Consider the following 24,971-nt stretch of genomic DNA (forward strand, 5'->3'; position numbering starts at 1 on the left):
TGTTATTGCTGCCTTAGGCAACTGTAATGTTAAGCAGTTGCCACTGGTTATTTTCAACAAACATCCTAAAGAAATGACTATTTCCACCGGGCAAACTCTGAGTCAGTACAAGTCATACTTGTGGGAATTTTAGAGTACTGCTAGACAGATTAAATAATGACAGTTTTCTGAGGTTGGGGCTTTGAAAGAGCTCCAATCCCATTCTCATTCCTCCAGTGGATGCTAGGCTGCTGTTTTTCACTGTGATTGTAGAATATCCAGTTTCAAGATTAACTGCTGAGTGATAGAGAGGAGGATGGGAATAGAGAGAGTTAAAATGCCACAAAACATGATACTCTTACTATTCTTCATCCATAGGGGGGAAAATCCCTCCCTGGATTGTTGCAAATCTTTAGTCTATTTCCATCATTTTAGAAAACTGGATTTGACATTCTTTGCTAGTGTTATCATTGCTTTTATGGCAGAATTTTCAGTTGTTCTTACTCTGCCATTCCTGATGACATCCTGTAATTTATTTCATCATTATCTTGCACTTTTATCAACAGACACTGCCATGCTTTATTAGATTTATAACTAGTATTTCATGTTTTGGGGCTAACATAAATGTTACTTTAAAAAGTTTCATTTCCAGGGTTTCATCACTAGTGTATAGAAATTGAATTGATTTTTATACATTCAAGTTGTATCTCATAAAATTGCTAAACTTCTTTATTACTTCTAGTAGCTTTTGTGTAAATTCACTGGGATTTCCTAGGAGACAATTATATTACCCACGAATAGAGGCAATTTTATTTCTTCCTTTCAAATTGTTGTGACGTTTTAAAAAATTAGCCTTATAGCAAAACTGTTTTTATCTTGATTTATATATTAGATTATTTACTCAGAGTTTTCCTATTTAACTAATTTTGCTGTGCCACCAATCATAATGTGGCTGTACTGCTTCTTACCAGTGATTACATATTTTCTAAATAGACAACTATGAGGGCTTTCTGGTATGGTTCATACCTATTTACTTGATCAATTTTTATAATTTACACCTGTCTTTACCATATGAATATTTTTCAAAGAAGAATCTCTTTATGAAATGTCTTTTCCACTGAATATCTGTTGTCAAAAAGTTGGCAACTAGCAAAGGAATAAGTAAAATTCACTCTAAAGACTGTGTCCTTGAAATATTTTATGATATTCTCCCCCAAAGTCAAATCATAATTCTCCTGTTTGGAGTGGATGATTCACATTAACTCTAGGTCTTTAGAGAACTTTTTTAACTTAAAAAATTCCCTTCAAATATGAATTCTGTGGTAGAAGATGTGATTGTTTTATGTTCAGATTCCAAAATTTAAAACTAAAATGGTTTTTAAAGGTCATAAAGCCTAGGCCTTTTATTTTATAGGTGATAAAATAGATTTCATAATCCCTCTGCAGCAAAGCTTCCCTTTAACTATTACTAAAATATAGGAAGAGAATTCAAATTTATCAGTATTGAGATGTACACCTCCACTTCTATACCCTCGTCTGACTACCATTGTCTTTCTCTTGGATGACTGTAATAGCCTTACTGGTCTCACTGCTTCTACTCTTGTCATCCTATATTCTACTTTTTTTATATATATGTAATTTTTTCAGGGCTGCTGGTTTTTGGGGTTTTTTTTGGCTGTGTTGGGTCTTCATTGCTGCACGAGGGCTTTCCTCTATTTGCTGCGAGCGGGGGCTACTCTTCATTGCGGTGCGTGGGCTTCTCATTGCAGTGGCTTCTCTTGTTACAGAGCACAGGCTCTAGGTACATGGGCTTCAGTAGTTGTGGCACACGGGCTCAGTAGTTGTGGCTCATGGGCTCTAGAGAGCAGACTCAGTAGTTGTGGTGCACAGGCTTATTTGCTCTGTGGCATGTGTGATCTTCCTGGACCAGGGCTCAAACCCGTGGTTGCTACATTGGCAGGTGGATTCTTAACAGCTGTGCCACCAGGGAAGCCCTGTATATTCTACTTTTAACACTTTGGAATAAATTAGAGTTCATGTCACTCTCTACTCTGAACTCTCCAGTGACTTCCTCTTTCATATACAATAAAAACTGAAGTCCTTACAATAGGCTACAGGGCTTTTCACAATTTGAACCCAATTCCCCCCCACCCCCACCGCCCTACGCCTGGCAGCCAGTTAATTGTCTGACCTAATCTTCCACTAGCCTCACTTCTCTTATTCTGATCCAAGATGCTGGCTTCTTGCAGTTGTTCTCATATGCCAAGCATACTGCCTTAGGCCTGTGCACTCAATGACTGCTGCCTGGAATATTTTGCCACGATTTATATATATGATTGTTCCCTTTCCACTGTCATACCGTGTTCTCAATGAGACCTCTCTTTAACATACTATCCAAATTAAAGTCCAGCCATGCTCTCAAAGCTGCTCTTATTTTTCCCATTTTTTATAGCATTTATCTTGTTTTAATATACTACAAAAATTACTCATTATATTAATCTAGTTGCCTGAATGCAAGCTCCATAAAAGCAAGTTTCTTTTGTTTGTTTGTTAGTTTGTGTGAGTTTCTTTTGTGCCTGTTTTGTTAACTGATGTATTCCTGAAACCCATGAAAGTTCCTGGCATGTAAACGGTTCCCAGTAAACATTTGTTGAGTCAATTAATGCATAAAAGAATGAATCCAACCTGATAATTTAAAGCCATGATTCTGTTTCGATTTGCATTTCTCTAATAATTAGTGATGTTGAGCATCTTTTCATGTGATTGTTGGCCATGTGTATGTCTTCTTTAGAGAAATGTCTATTTAGATCTTCTGCCCATATTTTGATTAGGTTGTTTGTTTTTTTGATATTGAGCTGCATGAGCTGTTTGTATATTTTGGAGATTAATCCTTTGTCAGTTGCTTCATTTGTAAATATTTTCTCCCATTCTGAGGGTTCTCTTCTCATCTGTTTATGGTTACCTTTCCTGTACAAAAGCTTTTAAGTTTAATTAGGTCCCATTTGTTTGTTTTTGTTTTTATTCTCATTACTCTAGGAGGTAGGTCAAAAAATATTTTGAGGTGATTTATGTCAAAGAGTGTTGTGCCTATGTTTTTTGGAAGCAGAGGCAAAATCATGTGCAAAACCTTAGGGCTGAGAGACCTTGGTCCTTGTGGAGTACTACAGGTAGTCTGTAGACCTGCACCATATGGCGTATGAAGGATGCTGGGGGAGAAGGGCTGGGCATGAGTGGGGTAGGTGAAGGTGAAGAAATAAATAGGGGACAGATCCAACTTCCTGCATTCCAGGCAGACATTACCTCTTCCTCAGAAAGAAAATTCATACCATGAGGAGTGATTTTCCTGTTTGTCTTCCCTACTCTTCAAACAAAACCACAATGACTTAAATGTATTCACACCAATTCTTCCTGTCTTTCCTCTATGTCCAAGAAAGGTGTATCCTTCATTATATCATTTCCTACCTTGCTTAGCTTCAGCTCTTTGATCCAGGGCAATTTACTGAATTTCCTGGATGGCCAATTTGTCAAATGAACTGTGCATAGTGTTTTCTTTCTTCTTTTCACTAATTATAAATTTTAAAGCAATTTGTGTTGGAAATCTAAAGATTTCTATGATATTTTAATAGAGTGGGGTTTTTTTGTTTGTTTGTTGTTATTTCTTCATAACACTGCTTTAAGTAATAATTAGTTTGCACTTGCCTCAATTGCCTATTTCTAGACAAAGGTTAGAGGAACTTTCCTAACAGGAAAGTCAGAGCATTAGGCTGCATCAAGCATTGTTTTCTTTGGGCTTTGGGTTGTGGGGTGTGTGGAAAACTGAGGCAGAGAAGTGGAGAGGGGGCCTACAGATATACTTTTTCTTAGAATGTATCAATTGGAAACCTTTAGATTCATAAAGAAATATGCATATATGAAATTTTGTTATTTTCTTAACTACAGCCTTTAATATAAGGAGAAAGATAAAATACACACTCACACAAACTCACACATAGACACTTACTCTTTTTATGTCCCTGAGTCCCATCTTCCTTTGCTCATTCATCTCCTGCTGCTTCTGAGATCAGCGTCTCAGACTATTTGGTGTGCTAATTCTACTCTACATCTTTTTTTTTTTTTTTTGTGGTATGCGGGCCTCTCACTGTTGTGGTCTTTCCCCTTGTGGAGCACAGGCTCCGGACGCACAGGCTCAGCAGCCATGGCTCACGGGCCCAGCCGCTCCGCGGCATGTGGGATCTTCCCAGACCGGGGCACGAACCCGTGTCCCCTGCATCTGCAGGCGGACTCTCAAACACTGCGCCACCAGGGAAGCCCTACTCTACATCTTTTATTCATCTGCCATAACCTCACTCTGCCCCAGGTTCCTCCGAAGCACCACCAAAAAGCTGCAGCAAAGATAGATCAGACATTCCTTAAAACTCTATTAGTTTTATAACTAATAACAACCCAATTAAAAAGTAGGTAGTGGATATGAATAGACATTTTCCCAAAGACATACAGATGGCCAACAGGCACATGAAATGATGTTCAACATCACTAATTATTAGGGAAATGCAAAACAAAACTGTAATGAGATATCACCTCATACATGTTAGAATGGCTATTATCAAAAGGATAAGAAATAACAACTGTGGAGAGGAGGTGGAGAAAAGGGAACCCTTTTCTGGGTTGGTGAGATTGTAAATTGGTGCAACCACTATGGAAATCCTCAAAAAAATTAAGACTAGAACTACCATATGACCCAGCTCTTCCACTTCTAAGTATTATTTGAAGATAATGAAAACACTAATTTGAAAAGATGTGCATGCCCCTATGTTCTCTGTAACATTATTTACAATAACCAAGATATGGAAACGACCTGTGTACCTGTTTCCATCAATTGATGAATGGATAAAGAAGATGTGGGGTGTGTTGTGTGTGACATTCTTTTTATTAGTCTACATATTCAAGAGATGCCTATATACACACACACACACACACACACACACATATATATATAATGGAATACTACTCAGCCATAAAAAAGAATGAAATCCATCCTTGTGGCAACAAGGATGAACCTTGAAGGTAAGTGGTAAGTGAAATAAGTCAGAAGGAGAAAGACAAATACTGTATAATTTCACTTATATGTGGAATCTAAAAAAACCAAAACAAATGCACAAATAAAAACAAACAAACCCATCAATACAGAGAACAGTTTAGTGGTTACCAGAGGGGAAGGTGGTTAGGAGTGGGTGAAACTGATGAAGTGTGTCAACTCATATGGTGATGGATGGTAATTAGACTTGTGGTTGTGACCACTTTGTACTGTATACAGATGGTAAATTATAATGCTGTACACCTGAAACTAATATAAACAAAAAGTTTCATAGCTTTAAAAGAATTTCACTTGAACATTTGTCAACCATTGCTTGGTAAACTGAGACTTCTCATATTATATACATATATGTATTTTGCAGGTTTAGAGCAATTTGTTGGAAGAATGCAAGATTTTCGATTATACCAAGTGGCACTTACAAACAGGTAAGCAGATCATAAAACTTTATACCTGAAGTGTAAGGATAAATGATTAATTCATTTAAGTAAGAGTATCATGAAGATTATAGCATTTTCCATCTTTACAGTATTTGGGAAACATCATCTAATTGATGTTTACAGTGTTTGCTGTGGCTTAGTCTATGGTCGTTATTCACTAGTGCTATTCTATGGGGTAACTCCTCATAATATAAAATTGCTCAAATTCTGTACAAAGGATTTCTTCTAAGAAAACTAGACTTTTGAACAAGTTGTATTATAGAATTTGGGATACATTTGTTTAAATGTTCTGTATGAAGTTGTTTCTGATACTTAAGAAACTGCTGTACTTCACTCTGTATGATAATCTCTAGGTCTATCCACATCTCTACAAATGACCTTTTTATGGCTGAGTAATATTCAGTTGTATATATGTACCACATCTTTATCCATTCGTCTGCTGATGGGCATTTAGATTGCTTCCATGACCTGGCTATTGTAAATAGTGCTGCAGTGAACATTGGGGTGCATATGTCTTTTTGAATTATGGTTTTCTCTGGGTATATGCCCAGTAGTGGGATGGCTGGGTCATATGGTAATTCTATTTTTAGTTTTTTAAGAACCCTCCATACTGTTCTCCATAGTGGCTGTATCAATTTACATTACTACCAGCAGTGTAAGAGTGTTCCCTTTTCTCCACACCCTCTCCAGCATTTGTTGTTTGTAGATTTTCTGATGATGCCCATTCTAACTGGTGTGACATGATACCTCACTGTAGATTTGATTTTCATTTCTCTAATAATCAGTGATGTTAAGCAGTTTTTCATGTATTTCTTGGCCATCTGTATGTCTTCTTTGGAGAAATGTCTATTTAGGTCTTCTGCCCATTTTTTGATTGGGTTGTTTGTTTCTTTTAATATTGAGCTGCATGGGCTGTTTATATATTTTGGAGATTAATCCTTTGTCCATTGATTCGTTTGCAAATATTTTCTTCCATTCTGAAGGTTGTCTTTTCATCTTGTTTATAGTTTCCTTTGCTGTGCAAAAGCTTTTAAGTTTCATACAGAGTGAAGTAGGTCAGAAAGAGAAAAATATCATATATTAATGCATATATTTGGAATCTAGAAAAATGGTACAGATGAACCGGTTTGCAAGGCAGAAATAGAGACACAGATGTAGAGAACAAACATATGGACACCAAGGGGGGAAAGCAGGGTGGAAGGGTGGTGGTGGTGGGATGAACTGGGATATTGAGATTGACATATATACACTAATATGTTTAAAATAGAAAGCTAATAAGAACCTGCTTATAAAAATAAATAAATAAATAAATAAATAAAATTCAAATTAAAAAAATAAACTTCTATATCTGCCTTTTAAAATTGCTTTGCTGAATTTGTAAGTGCTAGAACAATGGAAATTATTAATTATTTTGATACATGGAAAAATCTCAGGAGACTGGGCTATTAGACTTGGAGACAAGAAAAGTGAGTAATTTGAAGTACTGTTATATATTTCTATTTTCAGTGAACAAATAATTATGTAGACTTGGACTATATTTAATGAAGTATTTCCTCATCTTGAGAATAGGTGGGAAATCTTTCTTAGGCATTTTTCAAGACATGTAGGCTTCCATTCTGTTCAGAAAGTTCAAGTGAAATTCTGCCTGAGACATCCTCTGAAGTTTGTTTCCCAAGTTATGATTTGATGATATAATAGTAAATTGTTGTATGGATGAGTTGCTCTTAGTCAATTCAAAAAGAAGCATGTTTATTCCTATTTCTTTAAGGGAAATGTAGATTAGTATGGTGAATTTCCAAATGACAGGACTAGCTCTTGTAAAGTTGAAAAGCATTGCTCTTGTGGTGCTGCAGTGGTCAGTGGTATGTCCATTAGCGATATACACATTTTTTTGTTAGTCTATATAGTCTAGTGATGCCTAAATATAGGATGCTTTATCACTGAAACACAGTCGGGGAGATTTACTGCCACTAGCCTCACCATCTTTTAAATCACCTTTGTCTAAAATTCTGATGAGCAGCATTGCAAATAAAGATTTCCCTGAGATAAAGGTCTCACTGGATGGTCACTTTTGGCCCCATGCAACATGTGATATCAATTGAAAACTATGAATGAGATTTAAAGAAGAAGGTGTGCCTTTATGCAATTTAGTGAATGAAAAAGCTTCCTGCCTCCTCTATTGCCTTCAGTGGGGTTGGAGAGAAATCTGGTCTCTCTACTTAGACCTGGGTTATTGGTGTTGGCCTATCTGAAATGTCTGGAAAGGTGCTATGTGGAAGAATGCCTATAAATAGAATGATTGATTCTGCTCTAGATCAGTACATTGCCCTTAATGGAAAAATTAAATATATCTGCCTGAAACTGGCATTCTTCTTTGACTGTTGGCAGTGGCCATATGATCTGAAGCCATTGAAGCATCTTAGGGTGCCAGAATCTGTACTGATGAGTCACAGGAAACCATTGACAAATGGTCTTGGCCTCAGTCCCTTTGCCTAAAACAGCAGCAGATAAAATGATACTTATTTTCTTACTTCTTTCCCATGGATAAATGAGAGACCCTATCTATAACTCTCATTATTTTCAATACATTATTGTTCGCTCTCAGTGGTAAGTCAGCTTAACAACCTAAGTTAATGTTGCCTTTCTTTTTATTACAAATAAGCCCAGTAAAATACTATATCTTAATAAATATCTTGATAATCAGTCAAGGACTTGTTCATGCTTCTTGATGTACAAAGTTAACACTTAAGAAAGTACAGTTTTTACACAGAGAATAGACTTGTGGTTGCCAGGTTGGGTGGGGGAGGAATGGAGTGGGAGTTTGGGGTTAGCAGATGCAAACTATTATACATAGAATGGATAAACAACAAGGTCCTGCTGTATAGCACAGGGAACTATATTCAATATCCTGTGATAAACCATCATGGAAAAGAATATAAATAAGAATGTAGGTACATGTATAACTGAATCACTTTGCTGTACAGCAGAAATTAACACAACATTGTAATCAACTATACTTCATTTAAAAAAATGTACTTATGTTTTTGATATCCATTTTCTGAGAATGAGTATGTTTATTTGGCCAGGAATGACTTTGATTTTATGTTCTGTTTAGAAAATTATTAAAGCTAAATGGCTGCAAATCAAAACAAAATAGTGATAGACATTGGTAACACCTCTTAGAAGATCTGTCACTGTTGAGCTATTTGGTCCTTACCGTCTGCTTCTTGACTCCCACAGAGAGATTCAGGAAGTTTTCTCTGGAGATCTGCCCAGATTGCATATCCAGTCACATTGCCGTTGCCCTGGCAGCCACCCTCGGGTTCCTCGTTTGGAACAGCGGTACTGTGTTCCTAATGATGCAGAAGACACAACCAATAATAGGGTGTTACGGCTGAATCCTGAAGCCCATCCTCTTTCTTTTGTCAATGATAACAATATTGGTACTTCATGGCTTTCCCATGTGTTTACAAACATGACCCAGCTTAATCAAGGAGTGACTATTTCAATAGATTTGGAAAATGGACAGTATCAGGTAATTTGAAACAGTGGGATGTGTGTTAGTTTCCTGTGGTGGCTTCAACAAATGACCACAGATTGAATGGCTTTACACAACAGAAATTTCTTATAGTTCTGAATATCAGTATTATGAGATCAAGGTGTTGACAGGGCCATGCTCCCTCTAAAGACCCTGGGGAAGAATCCTTCTTTGCCTTTTCCAGGTTCTGGTGGCTCCTGGCATTACTTGGTTCATGGCAGCATAACTCCAATCTCTACTTCCTTTTTTCATGGCCTTCTTCCTTGTTTCCGGGTGTATGTCATTTCTTTCACTTTCTTCTCTCATGAGGACCATCCGACGTCCAGGATTATCTCCCCTTGAGACCCTTAACTTAATTACATCTGCAAAGACCCTATTTTCAAATAAGGTCACATTCACAATTACCAAGAGTTAGTACTTGAACACATCTATTTGGGGACACAATTCAACTATAAAGTGAAAACTGAATTAGGCAATTGACCATTAACTTATTAAAGTAGTGTATTATAATGTATGAAATAAAAATATTTCAAAGAAGGTATGTAGGACCTAATTTTTTAGAGAAAAATTAGAGATTTATGTCAAAATTATGAAATATTGAAACATTTTTTCAATATTAAGTAGCACAAATTAGTAAAAACTGAGGTCCTTATTTTAAATTACTACTTAAGAAGAAATATATAACAATTATTTCATATAAGTAATGTTCTTTTTTCATCTTTATAACAAACTTAATAATAATTTCCACCTTAATTTATAAAATTCTTGAGAAGAGGGACATATATGCAATTATAGAATGTGTGGCCTTTACTATATGGCTATGGAATTTCTGGATATCTAATAAATATTTGGTAATTATCATTATAAGGAAGTAAGCTATTATATTTGAATCTAACAATTCCATGATTTATACTGATGGGTCAAACTTAAAACTTCAGTGACAATAATTAACATCCATTTTCAGGTGTTTTACATCATCATTCAGTTCTCTAGTCCACAACCAACAGCAATAAGGATTCAAAGGAAGAAAGACGACAGCCTAGACTGGGAGGATTGGCAGTATTTTGCTAGAAATTGCAGCACTTTTGGAATGAAAAACAATGGAGAATTGGAAAATTCTGATTCTGTCAACTGTCTTCAGCTTCCCAAGTATGAATATTTTAAATGATTGTCTTTGAATGTATTTAGGAGTTAATTTTAAGAGACTAATGAGCGGTAGTAATCTACATGTAAGCTAACCAGGTTGTTAGAGACTTCCTTCTACCACCAACTTTCTTAAGGCAGATTTTTCTTGGACTCCTCCCTAAATTGAATTTTAAACCATGTTTAAAATTCTTGTAAAACTTTAGAGTATCTCTTGTTTACAGTCTCACTTGTGCTTTAAAATTGATTTTCAGGTTGTCTACCAAGTTATCTATATTAATAGGATTTTTATTATGTCCTCAAGGAAATGTTTTACTATATTTTTCTGTAATGCTCTTATATTATTTGTATATGAAATATATGGAATATGTTTGTTCTCCCAGCATGAAGAATTTAAGCTATTATTCATATTGTATTGTGATTTTTGTTTTGTCAAAAATATGAATATCTTATGATTTCAAATTTCATCAACAGTTTTACTCCATATTCCCGTGGTAATGTCACCTTTAGCATCCTAACACCTGGACCAAATCATCGTCCTGGATACAATAATTTCTATAATACCCCATCTCTTCAAGAGTTTGTAAAGGCCACACAAGTACGACTTCATTTCCATGGACAGTACCATACAACTGAGACGTCTGTCAGCCCCAGACACAGATACTACGGGGTCAATGAAATCACCATCACTGGAAGGTAGTGTTCATTTCCAAGGTTTTGAGTGTGCTTTTCATTATGAATATTGTTTCTAATTAGACTTTTGTCATACTTATTTTAAAATACATTAACTAACATTTTAGAGCAAGCCAGATTCTAATCTTCATGTACTGAATTGGTTTCATACTCTTAAGATTTTGTGGGGAGGTTTGTATGCGAGTGCTGTACATAATATCACATTGTTATAAAATCAATTTTCAAAAGCTGTTTGGTTTAGAAGTTATGATACTATGAATCCAACTTAGAAAATATGTACCAAGTATTTTGCTTGGTTTGTTCTGGACTATAATTTTCAAGTATTCTTGAAATCAAAGAGCAGGAGCTAGATTTAGAGTTACTATTGTACCAGCTAGTTTATAAGTGCTGGGCTTGGTCTCCCTGAGTCCACAATTCACAGTTTTATGAGGAATATCTGTTTTCCTTTAAAGGAGAAATCTCATATACTCTAAGTAATTTATAGATATCTGATCTAATTGAGAACAAATTTAAACAAATGAATAGCTGGAGAACTAGGAGGCAGCATACACCCTAGTATGGAAATTGTGCATATATAGACAATATTTAAAATTGGTTTGTGCTAGAAGAATGATATATCTTGTGAATAAAGAACATCTTTCAAAACACATCAGAATATCAACATGTAAGTGTTATTTGTTAAGTCATAGCACAAAGAAAAACTAATACTATTAAATTTTCACCATCTAATTTTGGGGAAAAAAATTGGAATTTGTTAACTTTATTTTCCAGTTTATTCTGAACTGTATAGTCTTAACTGTGTTTTCAGTAGTTTCAGTAAATGCCTTTTCTTGGCAGGTTTGTCACATGGTTAATATAGGTGTGAACAACCCAAGATGGGCTTGAAAATTACCTTCATGGTCAATGTGGTTTGGATATTAATGACAGTCCTTCCCATACTTAAGTTAATTTAAAACTGTTATGAATATACACATGATTAAAGAGAAACTAATTTTTGTGTTGATTAACACATTTGTCTCCCTTGTTGGATTCACATAGTGGAGATATATATATATATATATATATATATATATATATATATATATATATATATATATATATATGTAGGTCTTTAAATATATTCATGATTGAGCTGGTGTTTCTAAGGAGTTGTCTGATGCTCATGTTCACAGGTGTCAGTGCTGTGGTCATGCTGATAACTGTGACATGAAAAGCCAGCCCTATAGATGCCTCTGCTCTCGGGAAAGTTTCACTGAAGGACTTCATGTGAGTTCTCTGTTTATGCATGGAAATCTCAAAAAAGAGGGGTTGGGATGTTGAATATAAATTTCTTAAGCTTGATTTGGTCTAATTTCTGGATATGAATAAAAGTAAATTGGGCTTCCCTGGTGGCGCAGTGGTTGAGAGTCCACCTGCCGATGCAGGGGACACGGGTTCGTGCCCCGGTCCGGGAGGATCCCACGTGTCGTGGAGCGGCTGGGCCCATGAGCCATGGCCGCTGAGCCTGCACATCCGGAGCCTGTGCTCTGCAACAGGAGAGGCCACAGCAGTGAGAGGCCTGCGTACTGCAAAAAAAAAAAAAAAAAGTAAATTGATATGAACTTAAAATGTTAATTATTTCAGAAAACATTTTCATAGAGAAAAATTAAAGCCATCAATAAATTTGAAAATTTCATTTAAAAATACTCTAAGGGAGAAATAACAGCTAATAACTAAACCCAGAGATTTTCTTTTTCCTTTCTTTTTTCATCTTTGTTTCATCAGCATTATCATGTTTATCATATTTTATAAAACAATTTTTAAGGTATCTGAATAGATGACACTAAAAAAAACAAGGGTCACATTACTACACCTAAAGGGGAAATTTGTGCAAAGGTATATAGAGAGATCTTTATGTACTTGCATCAATCAAGTTTAATTCATTACTGATATCAGGAATTTTAAGTAGTTAATTTGAAAATCTACAGTAAAATTACTTAGAAATTACATTATTTTAGCTTGTCTATGATCATCAGGGTAAGTTTCATAGTTGAAGTGGAAATTTAGCTACATCTTTAGGAATAAGAGATAAATGAAAAAAATTTGAGACAGATTTGTTAGAAATATTCAGCATAAATATCAATAACAGCTCATATGAAAGAGGGTTACAGAAGCAGTAACAATTATACCAAAAATAAAAGTTAAGAGTATGGAGTCTTCAGTAAATGGTGTTTGAAGCAATTGGCTGCCAATTTGTAAGAAAATAAAGTTCGAGGCCTACCTCATGGCATGGACAAAAATCTAGGCACTTAAAGAATTAAGTGTAAAAATAACTTTAAATTTATTAAAATAATGATTAGAACAGTATTTCTAAATCTCAGGTGGAGGCTTTGTGTTTGATTTGATTAGTATGTCATGAAAACAAATCTTTTGAAAAAGCATTGATTTTAATGTTTCATTGTATGGCTTATCATATTGTCACAGAAAGGAAATTAATTGGATTAACTTGATTGACTCACTCTTTATTCAGCCATAATTGTGTGTTTAAATTTTGGGGATTTTGATTTGTTCTTGATTTTAAAGTGACATTTATTCGGTTTTTCTTAGTGTCTTCTCCTTTTAATCCTTTAAGATAGACACTTCTTTCCTGGCAGTCAGTGATTTCTTTCATTAAGCTCACCCTTCCTCTCCAAACCTACTAATTACCTAACTAAAAAATGCTCTGGGATGAATTGAATAGGGCACTTTGATCTGAATCTGTCTAGTAAATGCAAACTGAGGACTGGCTAATACATTCATTTGATATGCTGTTATCTGAGCTTCTCTTGCTTTATTTTGACTAGTTAGTTCCTCTCCTCTGCCCTCACCCCCATCTCTCTTCCTCTTCATGCCTCATTCCATTTTTTTCCCCTTTTCTCTCTTTAACTGCTCACGGTTAAGTGATTGATATTTTATGATTCTTGCGTGATTTCATGCTTCCCCTTAAAAATACAGCCATTAAATGTATCACGGCTTAGGATTGGTTTCAGAAGTCAAGTTGGGATTTTCAGACTTGGTCTCAGGTGGTGACTGTTGGATTATGAACTAGTGAAATAATTAACTAGAATTTAGGTTGAGAATATGTTTTAATGCTTCTTGTTTTGACACTAAGTGCCTTTTGAGAACAAAAGTTTCAAAGTTGACTTTTCTGTTATTTTCCTCCTGTCATATTTTGATAATTCATGAATGTAGTCATAAATAAAAAAGCAACAAATATCATTCACTTACCAAAGTTTGGCAAATGCAGCTGAAAGGAAAAAATAAATAGACTGTTAAGTTGAATGATTTCTCAGTCTTATGATATTTTCAACGGTGTGTTGAAAATAAAAAATGATTTTATAATGCATTCATAGCATGAGCTTCTCTTTTGTTATCATTCTAGATATTTTAATACATGTGGGACTTAGGGGTCTGAAAAAGTTGTCTTAAAATAATTTGAAAATATATTTATTCAAATGCTTTTCACGTTGTTCCACTTTTTAAAATAATAAGTTTTGGTATAAGCCATTCATATCCTTTTGGAACCAATGTTCTTTTTAAAGTTCTGGACATAATCCAAAAAGGATGTCTTCAATTTCACAGTATTATGTTAGCCATTAATAATATTACTCAATAAACAGTGCTTTTGTGAATTATATTACAGCCATTTGGTAAATAGATGAAAATGTAAGATTTGAGAATATGCCAGTTCTGGGCAATTGTCAGTCCTATGAGAAAGTGTTTTTAGCGGAAGTGAAAATGAATGAAGTCGGGGGAAAGGAATGGAATGGTGAATTCAGAAGCAAGTTCATATATGTAGCCATTCTAGAGAATTTTCTGTATGAAACATTCTTTAGTTGTTTATAAAGTTGATGTTAGGAACTGATGGTCCTCAGGTGGGAACAGTGTTTAAATATTTTTTTCTTTAATTTCCAGCGAAAGTTTTCACTTTTCTTTCTTTCTTTCTTTCTTTTTTTGGTTACATGTCTGAGTTCTCTTAATTAGAAAGTAGTCCAATACTATGCCCATGTTCCCCATGGCAACAGTTGGCTAACTCAGGGTAGCAATTACCATCTTCAGAGAATTATCACTGTTCAGTTGCTGCTAAATTTACTACTGTCCTTAGCTTTATATCTAGGTGACCTCATTCATGTTAACTACCTGTCTTCAGACACTTTTAAGCTTCTGAACCCTAGAAAACAAAACTCACTAACATTGAGACTTACACTAGTAGCCAGAATACATGATTAATTATTTTGGGTATAGCTGGATTGGGAGTCTTCTTAATAGCTCCTATTTATTTTGTCCATTCATAAAATTATAAAACTAACAAATAACCAAAAACAACTCAAGAAAATCTATTACCAAAAACACCACTGATTCTAAGATGAACTTAAAGGCACACTTTTTCTTAAATGTTTTGTGAAACCTAAAGCATTTATCTTCAGGAGGCTCACTGACTCTCCTCAGTGCTGTTGGACTGGGAACTCTGACATATTTTGGTATGGTATTGGCAATTTTAAGGCTTTGACTTTAATTTATTATGTATACAATAAATAAGAATGGCATATTTCATTAATAGAGAATAGTTTTTGCATACTGTCACATTTCTTCCCTCCAAATGAGTGAAGCAGTGAGTAATTAATTTACTGGTCCATTTTAGGATTAATCTATGGAATAACAAATCCCAACAGACTGGATACTATTCAAAAACTTTTGAGCAGAGTTGAATGTTTGAAAGTAGATTTCAGGATTACATGGCATTGAACTTGCATGGATCATATGATTGTTGATCCTGTTTTAAAATGAGTAATTTTATTTTATTTGGATAATTATTTTCACTTATATGTATTTTTAACTTAAATATTTTTTTGAGATAATTGTAAATTCATATACTAGTGTAAGAAATAATACAAAGATTTCTTGTCCCCTTTACCAAATATGACTCATGGGAACATCTTGCAGAACTACTGTTTTTTTCTTTTTAAATCAACTTTCTTGAAGTATAATTTGCATATAGTAGAATATACCCATTTAAAAATGTATAGTTTGATGAGTTTTGGCAAATGTATCCCCTCCTGTAATAACCACCATGATCAAGATATAGAATGTTTTCCTCTCCCCACTCTTTTGTGTTCCTTCATAGTCAATGTCTCCTCCCAAACCTCAATCCCAGGAAACCACCAATCTGTTCAATGTCACTGTAGATTAATTTTGCCTGTTCTAAAATTTCATATCATGAAGTTATTCAATATGTGTTATTTTGGTACATAGGCTTTGTCAACTTAAAAAATGCACAACATGAGAGTTGTGAGTTAAGTTTTATTTGGGGCAAAATGAGGACTTCAGCCTGGGAGACAGCATTTCAGATAGCTCTGAGAAACTTCTCCAAAGAGGTAGGGGGGAAGGTCAGTATATATGTGATTTTGCTGAAGTGAGAATACATGCAGTCAAGCACATATTTTTTTACAGAAGGTCTCTACTAGTCACGAGGAGCAGACATCACTGTGAAGGATTTTAGTGCTTTTTTAGATATGAGGAGATACAAGAATTGGGCTCATAAAACTGGCTCCTGAAAATATCTATCTGAAGACCTGTTCTACCCATTTTTCCCAGAGCACAGAGTGCCTCATTGCTGCTCTCCACCTGAACTCCTTTCAGGGGGTGTTGAAAGTCAGCAGCTGCAGCAGCACGTAATTTAATCCTTGTGGAGGTAGATGGCCAGTGCCCATGGCAAGTGCCAATTTGTCATTGACAGCTTCTACCTCCCATCCCCACAACTCCTTTGTACTTTATAGATCATTTCCTAACTAATCGTATTATTAGCTTTATTGTAATAAAGTACCTCTGGTCCACCTGCTCAGGAAGTCCATTATGACTATCAAAAAATATGTGTTAAGATCATAGGGGCAGAATACAACCTAGGAATTGGAAGCTTGTGTATGGAACTAACTAGTCTATGTCAACTAACATGGTGGCATAGCTACAATAGCGGTCTTATTTCTTCTCTCCTCCTGTCTGGCACTTTCTTTACCTGGTCTAAGAGTTCAAGTATTGATAGAATCTAGCTTTAAGAAAAGTGTTATCCGTTGAAACTTGCATCCTTAGAATTTTTCATTTTCTTTTAATAGCTGCATGCACCTTTCAAGGGCTCTGGGCCAAGAATGATGCGCTGACCACTGCCTCTGCCAAGCACTGGCACTTTGTTGGCTACTTAACTAGTCTTTCATCATTGTGTGACATCATTGTCTGCAGGGGTGGTCAAGCATTCACAGAGCAATTTATTAGGAACCATGAATACTTCCTTTATTCTGTGGCTCTGATTTGTGACCATTTTATAACATTAATCATGGATTTTATGAATTTTAACTAAAATCACACCATCAGTATGCATTTTTGTTAGTATTATAAATAGCAGAGCCAGCTTAAAGCATTTTATATAATAAACTTTTCTACCATTCAATAATTTGAATGGTGCCAGCATCACACTCTACATTGCTTTTTATGTAAATGAATATTTCCTGTTATTTGAGAGAGTGTATTCCTTTAGAGCACTGAAGTCCAGAAGTATGAGTCATCATGACTAACTTGTATCATATTTTTATTACACATTGAGCTTTATGACTACTTATGTTTTCTGTTTGCTCACAGAAATTTTTTACTGTAAATGTATTTCATTTTATACGATAGTTTTGTAACACTAATGAATTAATTCATTTTCATGTAACTAGCTTTCTGGCAGTTTGTATTATAGAATCTCCATTAGATGTACATTTAGTGAGTCAAGGTCAAGAATTTCATTTCCTATCTGACACGTGGATGATATTATTAATCTTTGAAAAACACTTATACTTGTTTCCCTGAGATAGGTATATACATAAATGTCTTTAAAATGCAAGTTTAAAATGTGAAAAAGAGGTTAGGATCAAAGGGATAGATTGAGACAGCTTTATAGAAGAAATAAATAGAGATGATGAACATATACAAATGAAGAAATATGATATTTAAGGGGATAAGGGTAAATAATTGTCCAATGCTGAGGAATGGCGTGATTCTTCTGAATCCTAAGTAGACTATGAAAAAACTACATAGGTAAGATATAATGAATCTGATGATCATCAAAGACCAAGAGTAGATAGTAAAAAGTAACCAGAGAAAAAGATAAATTATTTATAGATCTGAATTTATAAGAAACTGTGACATTGGATATCTCAATCCACAATAGAAGCCAGAAGACAGTGGAATAGTACAATACTTCTGAATTGCAAAGAGAAAGTAACCAACAAACCTAGAATTATATTTGTAGCTAAACTATCAATTAACAATAAGGGAGAAAAAATACATTTTCGTCTAACAAAAATTTATCAACTTTACCACCAGTAGATTCACTAAAAGAATTTTTAAAGGCTATACTTCATAAAGAAATATAATGATTTCAGAAAAAAAGGCCTGATATGCAAGAAGGACTTATAAGCAAGTGAACCAGTAAATATATATAAGCTGTATTAAATAATATTATTGTTTAATAATGATATATTTAATAATAAATGTAATCTCTTAATAATAGCATTACAGTTGGTGGAGTGTATAAAATAGCAAGATACTCCTAAAATGGACATTAAAATACAATTAAGAGAAAGGAAAATATTCGACTCCAGCCCCCTCTAGTCAGCCTGCTGTGTCTAAGGGGTCAGACTGAGGGACTGTTGCACACTCATTAAAAGCCTGAGACCTAATTATAGGGCTATTGAACACTTCCCCACACCCCACACTTTAGACCACATCACTAAAGGCCTATTTTTATGGAGTTCCTTTAATCCAGTATATAATGTGCAGTTTTCAAAAAAAAATTAGAAGGCATACTAAAAGACCAAAAGTATAGTTTAAAGAGAGCAAACTTCAAATCCAGATTCAGATATAGTAGAAATGTTGGAATTATCAGATTGGGAAGTTAAAACAACTATAATTAATATGCTACAGGTTCTAATGGGAAAATGATATAATATACAAGAACAGATGGGTAATGCAAGCAGAAAGGTGGAAATTCTAAAAAAAAAAAAAGTGCTAGAGATCAAAAACACTATAACAGGAATGAAGGATGTCTTTGATGGATTCATTAGTAGACTGGACATGGCTGAAGAAAGAATCTCTGAGCTTGAGGATATGTCAATAGAAACCTCCAAAACTGAATAGCAAAGAGAAAAATGATTTTAAAAAAAGAATATCCAAGAACTGTGGGACAATTACAAAAGATATAATATATGCATAATGGAAATACTAGAAAGAAAAGAAAGAAATGGAAAAGAAGAAGCAATAATGACTGAGAATTTCCCAAATGAATATCAGACACCAAACCACTGATCCCAAAAGCCTGAGAACACCAAGCAACATAAATTCCAAAAATTTACACCCAGATATATCATATTCAAACCACAGGAAATCAAAGATAAAGAAAAACTCTGAAAAGAAACCAGAAAGAAAAAAAAAAAACCTATAGAGGAACAAAGATAAGAATTAATTCTGACGTCTCAGAAACCATGCACACAAGGAAAATTAAATATTTCAGGTGTTGAGAGACACAACCCACCAACCTAGAATTCTGTAACTTGCAAAATTATCCTTCAAGAGTGAAGGAGAAGTGAAAACTTTCTCAAACAAAATTGAGGGAATTTGTTGTCAGTAGACTTGTTTGCAAGAAATTCTTCAGAGAGTTCTTCAGAGACCAAAGAAGTTCTTCAGAGAGAAGGAGAATGATATAGATCAGAAGCTTGGATCTACATAAAGAAAGGAAGTGACTTAGAGATGAAATAAGTGAAGATAAAACATTTGTTTTTCTTATTTTAATTGATCTAAAAGATAACAATTTGTTCAAAATAATTGCACTATATGTTGGATTGGCCCAAAAGTTCATTCAGATTTTTCAGTAAGATGGAAAACCTGAATGAACTTTTTGGCCAACTCCATACTTGAGGATTATAGCTTATGTATTAGTGAATCAAGTGGCAACAATGATATAAGGGACAGAATAGAGGATCCAGGGGTGCTTTGTTTTGTTAAAGTACCTATTCTACCCATGAAGTGGTGTAGTGTTATTTGAAAGTGGACTTAGATTAGTTGTAAATTATTGTAAATTAGTTGGAAATGTATATTACAAACTCTAGGACATCCACTTTTTTAAAAAGGAAAAAAAAAGGATAATTGATATGCTGAGAAAAAAGAGCAAATGGAATCACATCAAATGCACAATTAAAACAACAAAAGGCAAAAAGAGTGGAAGACAAAAATAGAATCAAAGAATGAGGGCAATGAATAGAAAAGAGTAACAGATACAATAGGCATTACTCCAAATATGTCAGTAATTACTTTAAACATCAGTGGCCTAAACATCAATTAAAAGAGTTCGTTGGAGAGGATCAAAAACATGACACAACTATACGTTGTCTACAAGAAACCCACATTAAATATAAAGACACATATAGATTAAAAGTAAAGGAATGGAGAAAGATATATCATGTTAACACTAATCAAACAAACACTAGAGTAAATTCTGAAATATTAATTTCAGACAGAGCACAGTTAAGAGCACGGAAAATTATTAGTGATAAGATGGGGTATTACATAGTGGTAAAAGGGTCAAGTCTACAAGGAGACATAACAATCATTAATGTGCTTGTGCCTAACAACAGAGCATCAAAGTACACAAGGCAGAAACTGATAGAAGAGGAAGTACAAATAGATGAAGTCACTGTCATAGTTAGAGTCTTCAGCACCCCTCTCTCAGAAATGGGCAGATCCAGTAGGCAGAAAATCTGTAAGGGCATAGTTGAATTCAACAACACTTTCAATCAACTGGATATATAATTGAACACCTGTAGATTACTTTGTCCAACAATTGCAGAATATGCATTCTTCTCAAGCTCACTTGGAACATTCACTAGATTAACCACATTCTGGGCCATAAAACGCACCTGAACAAACTTAAAAGAAATCATACAATGTGTGCCCTCAGACCACTTGGTTCCAACTGTAGGAGGATATTTTATAAGTGTATATAGGAGTACATATTTTGGTGGATCAGGCTTCAGTATGGCTTAGTATGACACTGATTGTAGATTGTGAGGTATGTACCTAAAACACACACACACAAAGTTTGAAAATGTAAGAAAGCTGGCTTAAGCTATGTTAATATTAGGTAAAATAGACTTTAAAAAGTCTTATTAGGGATACAGAGGTGCATTACATAATGATAAAAGATACAATTCTAAACTTATATGCATCTTATAGTGTAGATTCAAAAGTACAGAGCAAAATTTGACAGAACTGGAAGGAAAAATTGACAAATCCACCATCAATATAGTGACTTTAATAATATCTCATTAGTAATTGATCAAACAGGCAGTCCAAAAATGAACAAATAAGTAAGAAAAACCTTAGTAATTGAGGATTGAACTAATTTGAAGCCTGAACTAGTAGATTCCTGTGTCCAGCAATGAAAAAATACACATTCTTGTCAAGATCACGTGGAAAATTTATAAACATTGATCATGCATTAATCAATAAAGATTGCCTTAACAAATTATATAGAATTTATAATCAGAACACATTGTAGGCATTAACTAAATAGTTTTCAGTGAACGACTGCATTGAATCATTTCACCATTATGTAAATCAAGAAAAATAGAATAAGAGAATATAACCCCCAATGAAAATTATGAATCTTTTGTTAATCCAATAAAATTTTATTGAGTACTCATCTACTGAGCAATAGATTTACATCTCTGAGCAAAGCACAATTTTTATTCTTGAAGAGGTTTTTGCATTCTCTTAAGCGTTGGTGGTGGGGAGAGAAGACTCAACAGCAATTAATAAGTTAAATATACGGCATGCCAAGTTTTTATCTGAGGGCACAGATCTTTATTTTGAATTCTATCAATAGAAGTGAGGATGCCAGGAAACAAAATCAGACAAAGACAGTACAAAAAAGAAAATGTATAGATCATTCTCACTTGTAAACATAAGACTAAAATTTTAAAATAATAACAAACCAAATCTAGCTATTTATAAATACAATAATATACAGTAGCCAAATTGGGTTTCTCCCAGGAATGCAAGTGAAATTTAGTATTAATAAATTCATTAACTCATGAAGGGAAGCAAAACATGCTCATTTCAATAGATTTGGAAAACAACAGTTGACAACATTTCACATCCATCTAGATTAATATTTTCAACACACTCTGAATTGAAGCAGACTTCCTTAACCTGATAAAAAAAATCTACAAATTTCTAGAAACAACAGTGCACATAATGGTGGTTTCCTTTAAAGTCAGCAATAAGGCAAGATTGTCTGTTATTCAACATATTTTTGAAGGATATAGCCAGTTCAATATGATAGGAAAAAGAAATAAACACTTAAAGAATTGGAAAGAAATAATTCCAACAGGCACATGAAAAGATGCTCAACCTGGCTAATTACTAGAGAAATGCAAATCAAAACTGCAGTGAGGTATCACCTCACACTACTCAGAATGGCCATCATCAAAAAGTCTACAAATAATACATGCTGGAGAGGGTGTAGAGAAAAAGGAACCCTCCTACACTCTTGGTGGGAAAGTAAATTGGTATAGCCGCTATGGAGAACAGTATGGAGGTTCCTTAAAAAACTAAAAATAGAGTTACCATATGATCCTGCAATCCTACTATTGGGCATATATCCAGAGAAAAATTAATTTGAAAAGATACATGCACCCCAATGTTCATTGCAACACTATTTACAATAGCCAAGACATGGAAGCAACCTACATGTTCATTGACAGATGAATGGATAAAGAAGATGTGGTACATATATACAATGAAATATTAGCCATAAAAAAGAATGAAATAATGCCACTTGCAGCAACATGGGTGGACCTGGAGATTATCATGTTAAGTGAAGTAAGTCAGAGAAAGACAACTATCATATGATACCACTTATATGTGGAATCTAAACAACAAAAAAGATACAAATGAACTTATTTACAAAACAGAAATAGACTCACAGACATGGGAAACAAATTTATGGTTACCAAAGTGGGTAGCGTGGGTAGGGGGGAGATAAATTAGGAATTTGAAATTAACATATATACGCTATTATACATAAAATAGGTAACCAACAGGGACCTACTGTATAGCACAGGGAACTATAGTCAATATCTTGTAATAACCTATAATGGAAAAGAATCTGAAAAAGACTATACACATGTATGTGTATATATATACACATATATCAATACATATAACTGAATCACTTTGCTATACACCTGAAACTAATACAACATTGTAAATTAACTATAATTCAATAAAAATATTTAAGAGAAATAATTGAACTGCCAGTATATGAAGACAAGATGATTTGGTCATAAAATGCCAGAAAACTCGACAAATTATTAAATATTAATGAGTTCAGAAATCCTAGATGTAGGATGGATTCATGGAAATCAATTGCCTTTTATATAACAAAATAACAAATAGGAAGCTTAATTTGAAAAGAGTTACTAATAGGAATATCCAAAGGAAAACCTACCAAATGATGTGTATGATGGAAACATTATTGAAAAATATTTAAAAGACCTAAATTATTGGAAAACTACACCATGCTCATGTAGAGGAAGATTTAATGTAACAGATGTCAATTCTCCCCAATCATAATATAAATTCAGTTTAATTCTAATCAAAATCTTACAACAGCTATTTTTTCTGTGACTTGACAAACTTATTCTAATGTAAAGATGATTAGAGGAGTGAAAACAGTGAAAATAAATTTGGGGAAGATAGTGGCAGGGTCTTGCCCTTCGCAATAATGTCTTATTATGAAGATAAATAACATTTTTCCCTTGGACTTTTGGGCACATGAAGCACAAACTAACAAAGGAAGAAATTGGTAAATGTGGCTATGTTAAAATTAGAAACTTCTAATCATCAAAGTTACCTTTTTAAGAAAAGAAAGAAAAACTACAGACTAGCAGATGATATTGGCAACACAATGCATATAACAAAGGGAACTTTTAAATCATACAAACTAATTGAAAAACTTACCAAAATAACGAATGGGTAATTCACAGAAGAGGCCAGGAGTGGCAACTTAAATGGTCAATATACATATGAAAACATCTGAACCTTTACTGGTTATTGATAAAGTAACCAAAACTATGAGATAACGGTTTATACCCATGAGGTTGGTAAAGATGAAAAAATCTGAAAATTTCAGATGCTGACAAAGATGTGAATTACGTACTGAGCACTGATACGTCACTGATGGGAAGGTGCCACCACTGTGGAAAAACAATTTGCAAATATTTACATGAAATACAGCAGTGGATATGAATGAATATAGGTATTGTGTCAACATTAGACTTCTCAAACAATGGAGTGCAAAAAGCTTGTTTTAGAATAATACATACAGTATACCATTTATGTAAAATTAAAACCATGTAGAACAATACTATGTTACAAGTAATACAAAAATATAAAGTATAAGTATCAAGAAATACTTGTGAATGAATATTACTAAATTCAGATGTTATTGGTAGCGTGGAATGTATACGGCATTTTATTCTATTTTTGTCAGGTGGTGAATAAGGAACACAATTATTTGCTGTTTTTATAAATTTTGCATGTCTTAAATATCTCAACATAATTTTCCTAAAATATAATAATTTGATTTATTAATCTATTAGGAACATATTATCTATGTTAAGTATTCATCCTATCGGTAAAGACAGTGGAGGTGATGCTACTTTCTTCAACATGGAATAACCATTACAAAGTTAATGATTACTGTGTACCCTATTGTTCTAATGTGAAGCTTCATCATTTGCTCTTTTCATTTAACAAATATTTATGAAATGCCTTCTATATGTAGAGCCTTATGCTAGAGTACAACCATAAAATCTTGATTATAGGTGCAAGTATTTGAAAATATTGAAGGACTTTCATTTATGAAATTCAAAAAAGATTCCCTGGAAGACACTAATTACTATAATAAATGGAGATGACTTTAATACAAACAAGTGATTCAGGCTGACAATTTGTAATTAACAAATAATATAAA

General features: G+C 34.0%; 1 protein-coding gene across 1 annotated transcript in view; it reads left to right on the forward strand.

Annotated features, from left to right (window-relative positions):
• Positions 1–24,971, forward strand: part of USH2A (usherin) — a 790,488-nt gene that overhangs the window by 74,103 nt on the left and 691,414 nt on the right. Inside the window, exons 4-8 of the mRNA XM_060088664.1 lie at positions 5,436–5,499; positions 8,752–9,046; positions 10,014–10,198; positions 10,667–10,888; positions 12,058–12,151. Of these exons, the coding sequence (XP_059944647.1) occupies positions 5,436–5,499; positions 8,752–9,046; positions 10,014–10,198; positions 10,667–10,888; positions 12,058–12,151 (860 nt within the window). The remainder of the gene's footprint in view (positions 1–5,435; positions 5,500–8,751; positions 9,047–10,013; positions 10,199–10,666; positions 10,889–12,057; positions 12,152–24,971) is intronic.

This window comes from Mesoplodon densirostris, chromosome 2 (genome assembly GCF_025265405.1).
Source record: "Mesoplodon densirostris isolate mMesDen1 chromosome 2, mMesDen1 primary haplotype, whole genome shotgun sequence".
In the NCBI taxonomy this organism is placed as follows: domain Eukaryota; kingdom Metazoa; phylum Chordata; class Mammalia; order Artiodactyla; family Ziphiidae; genus Mesoplodon; species Mesoplodon densirostris.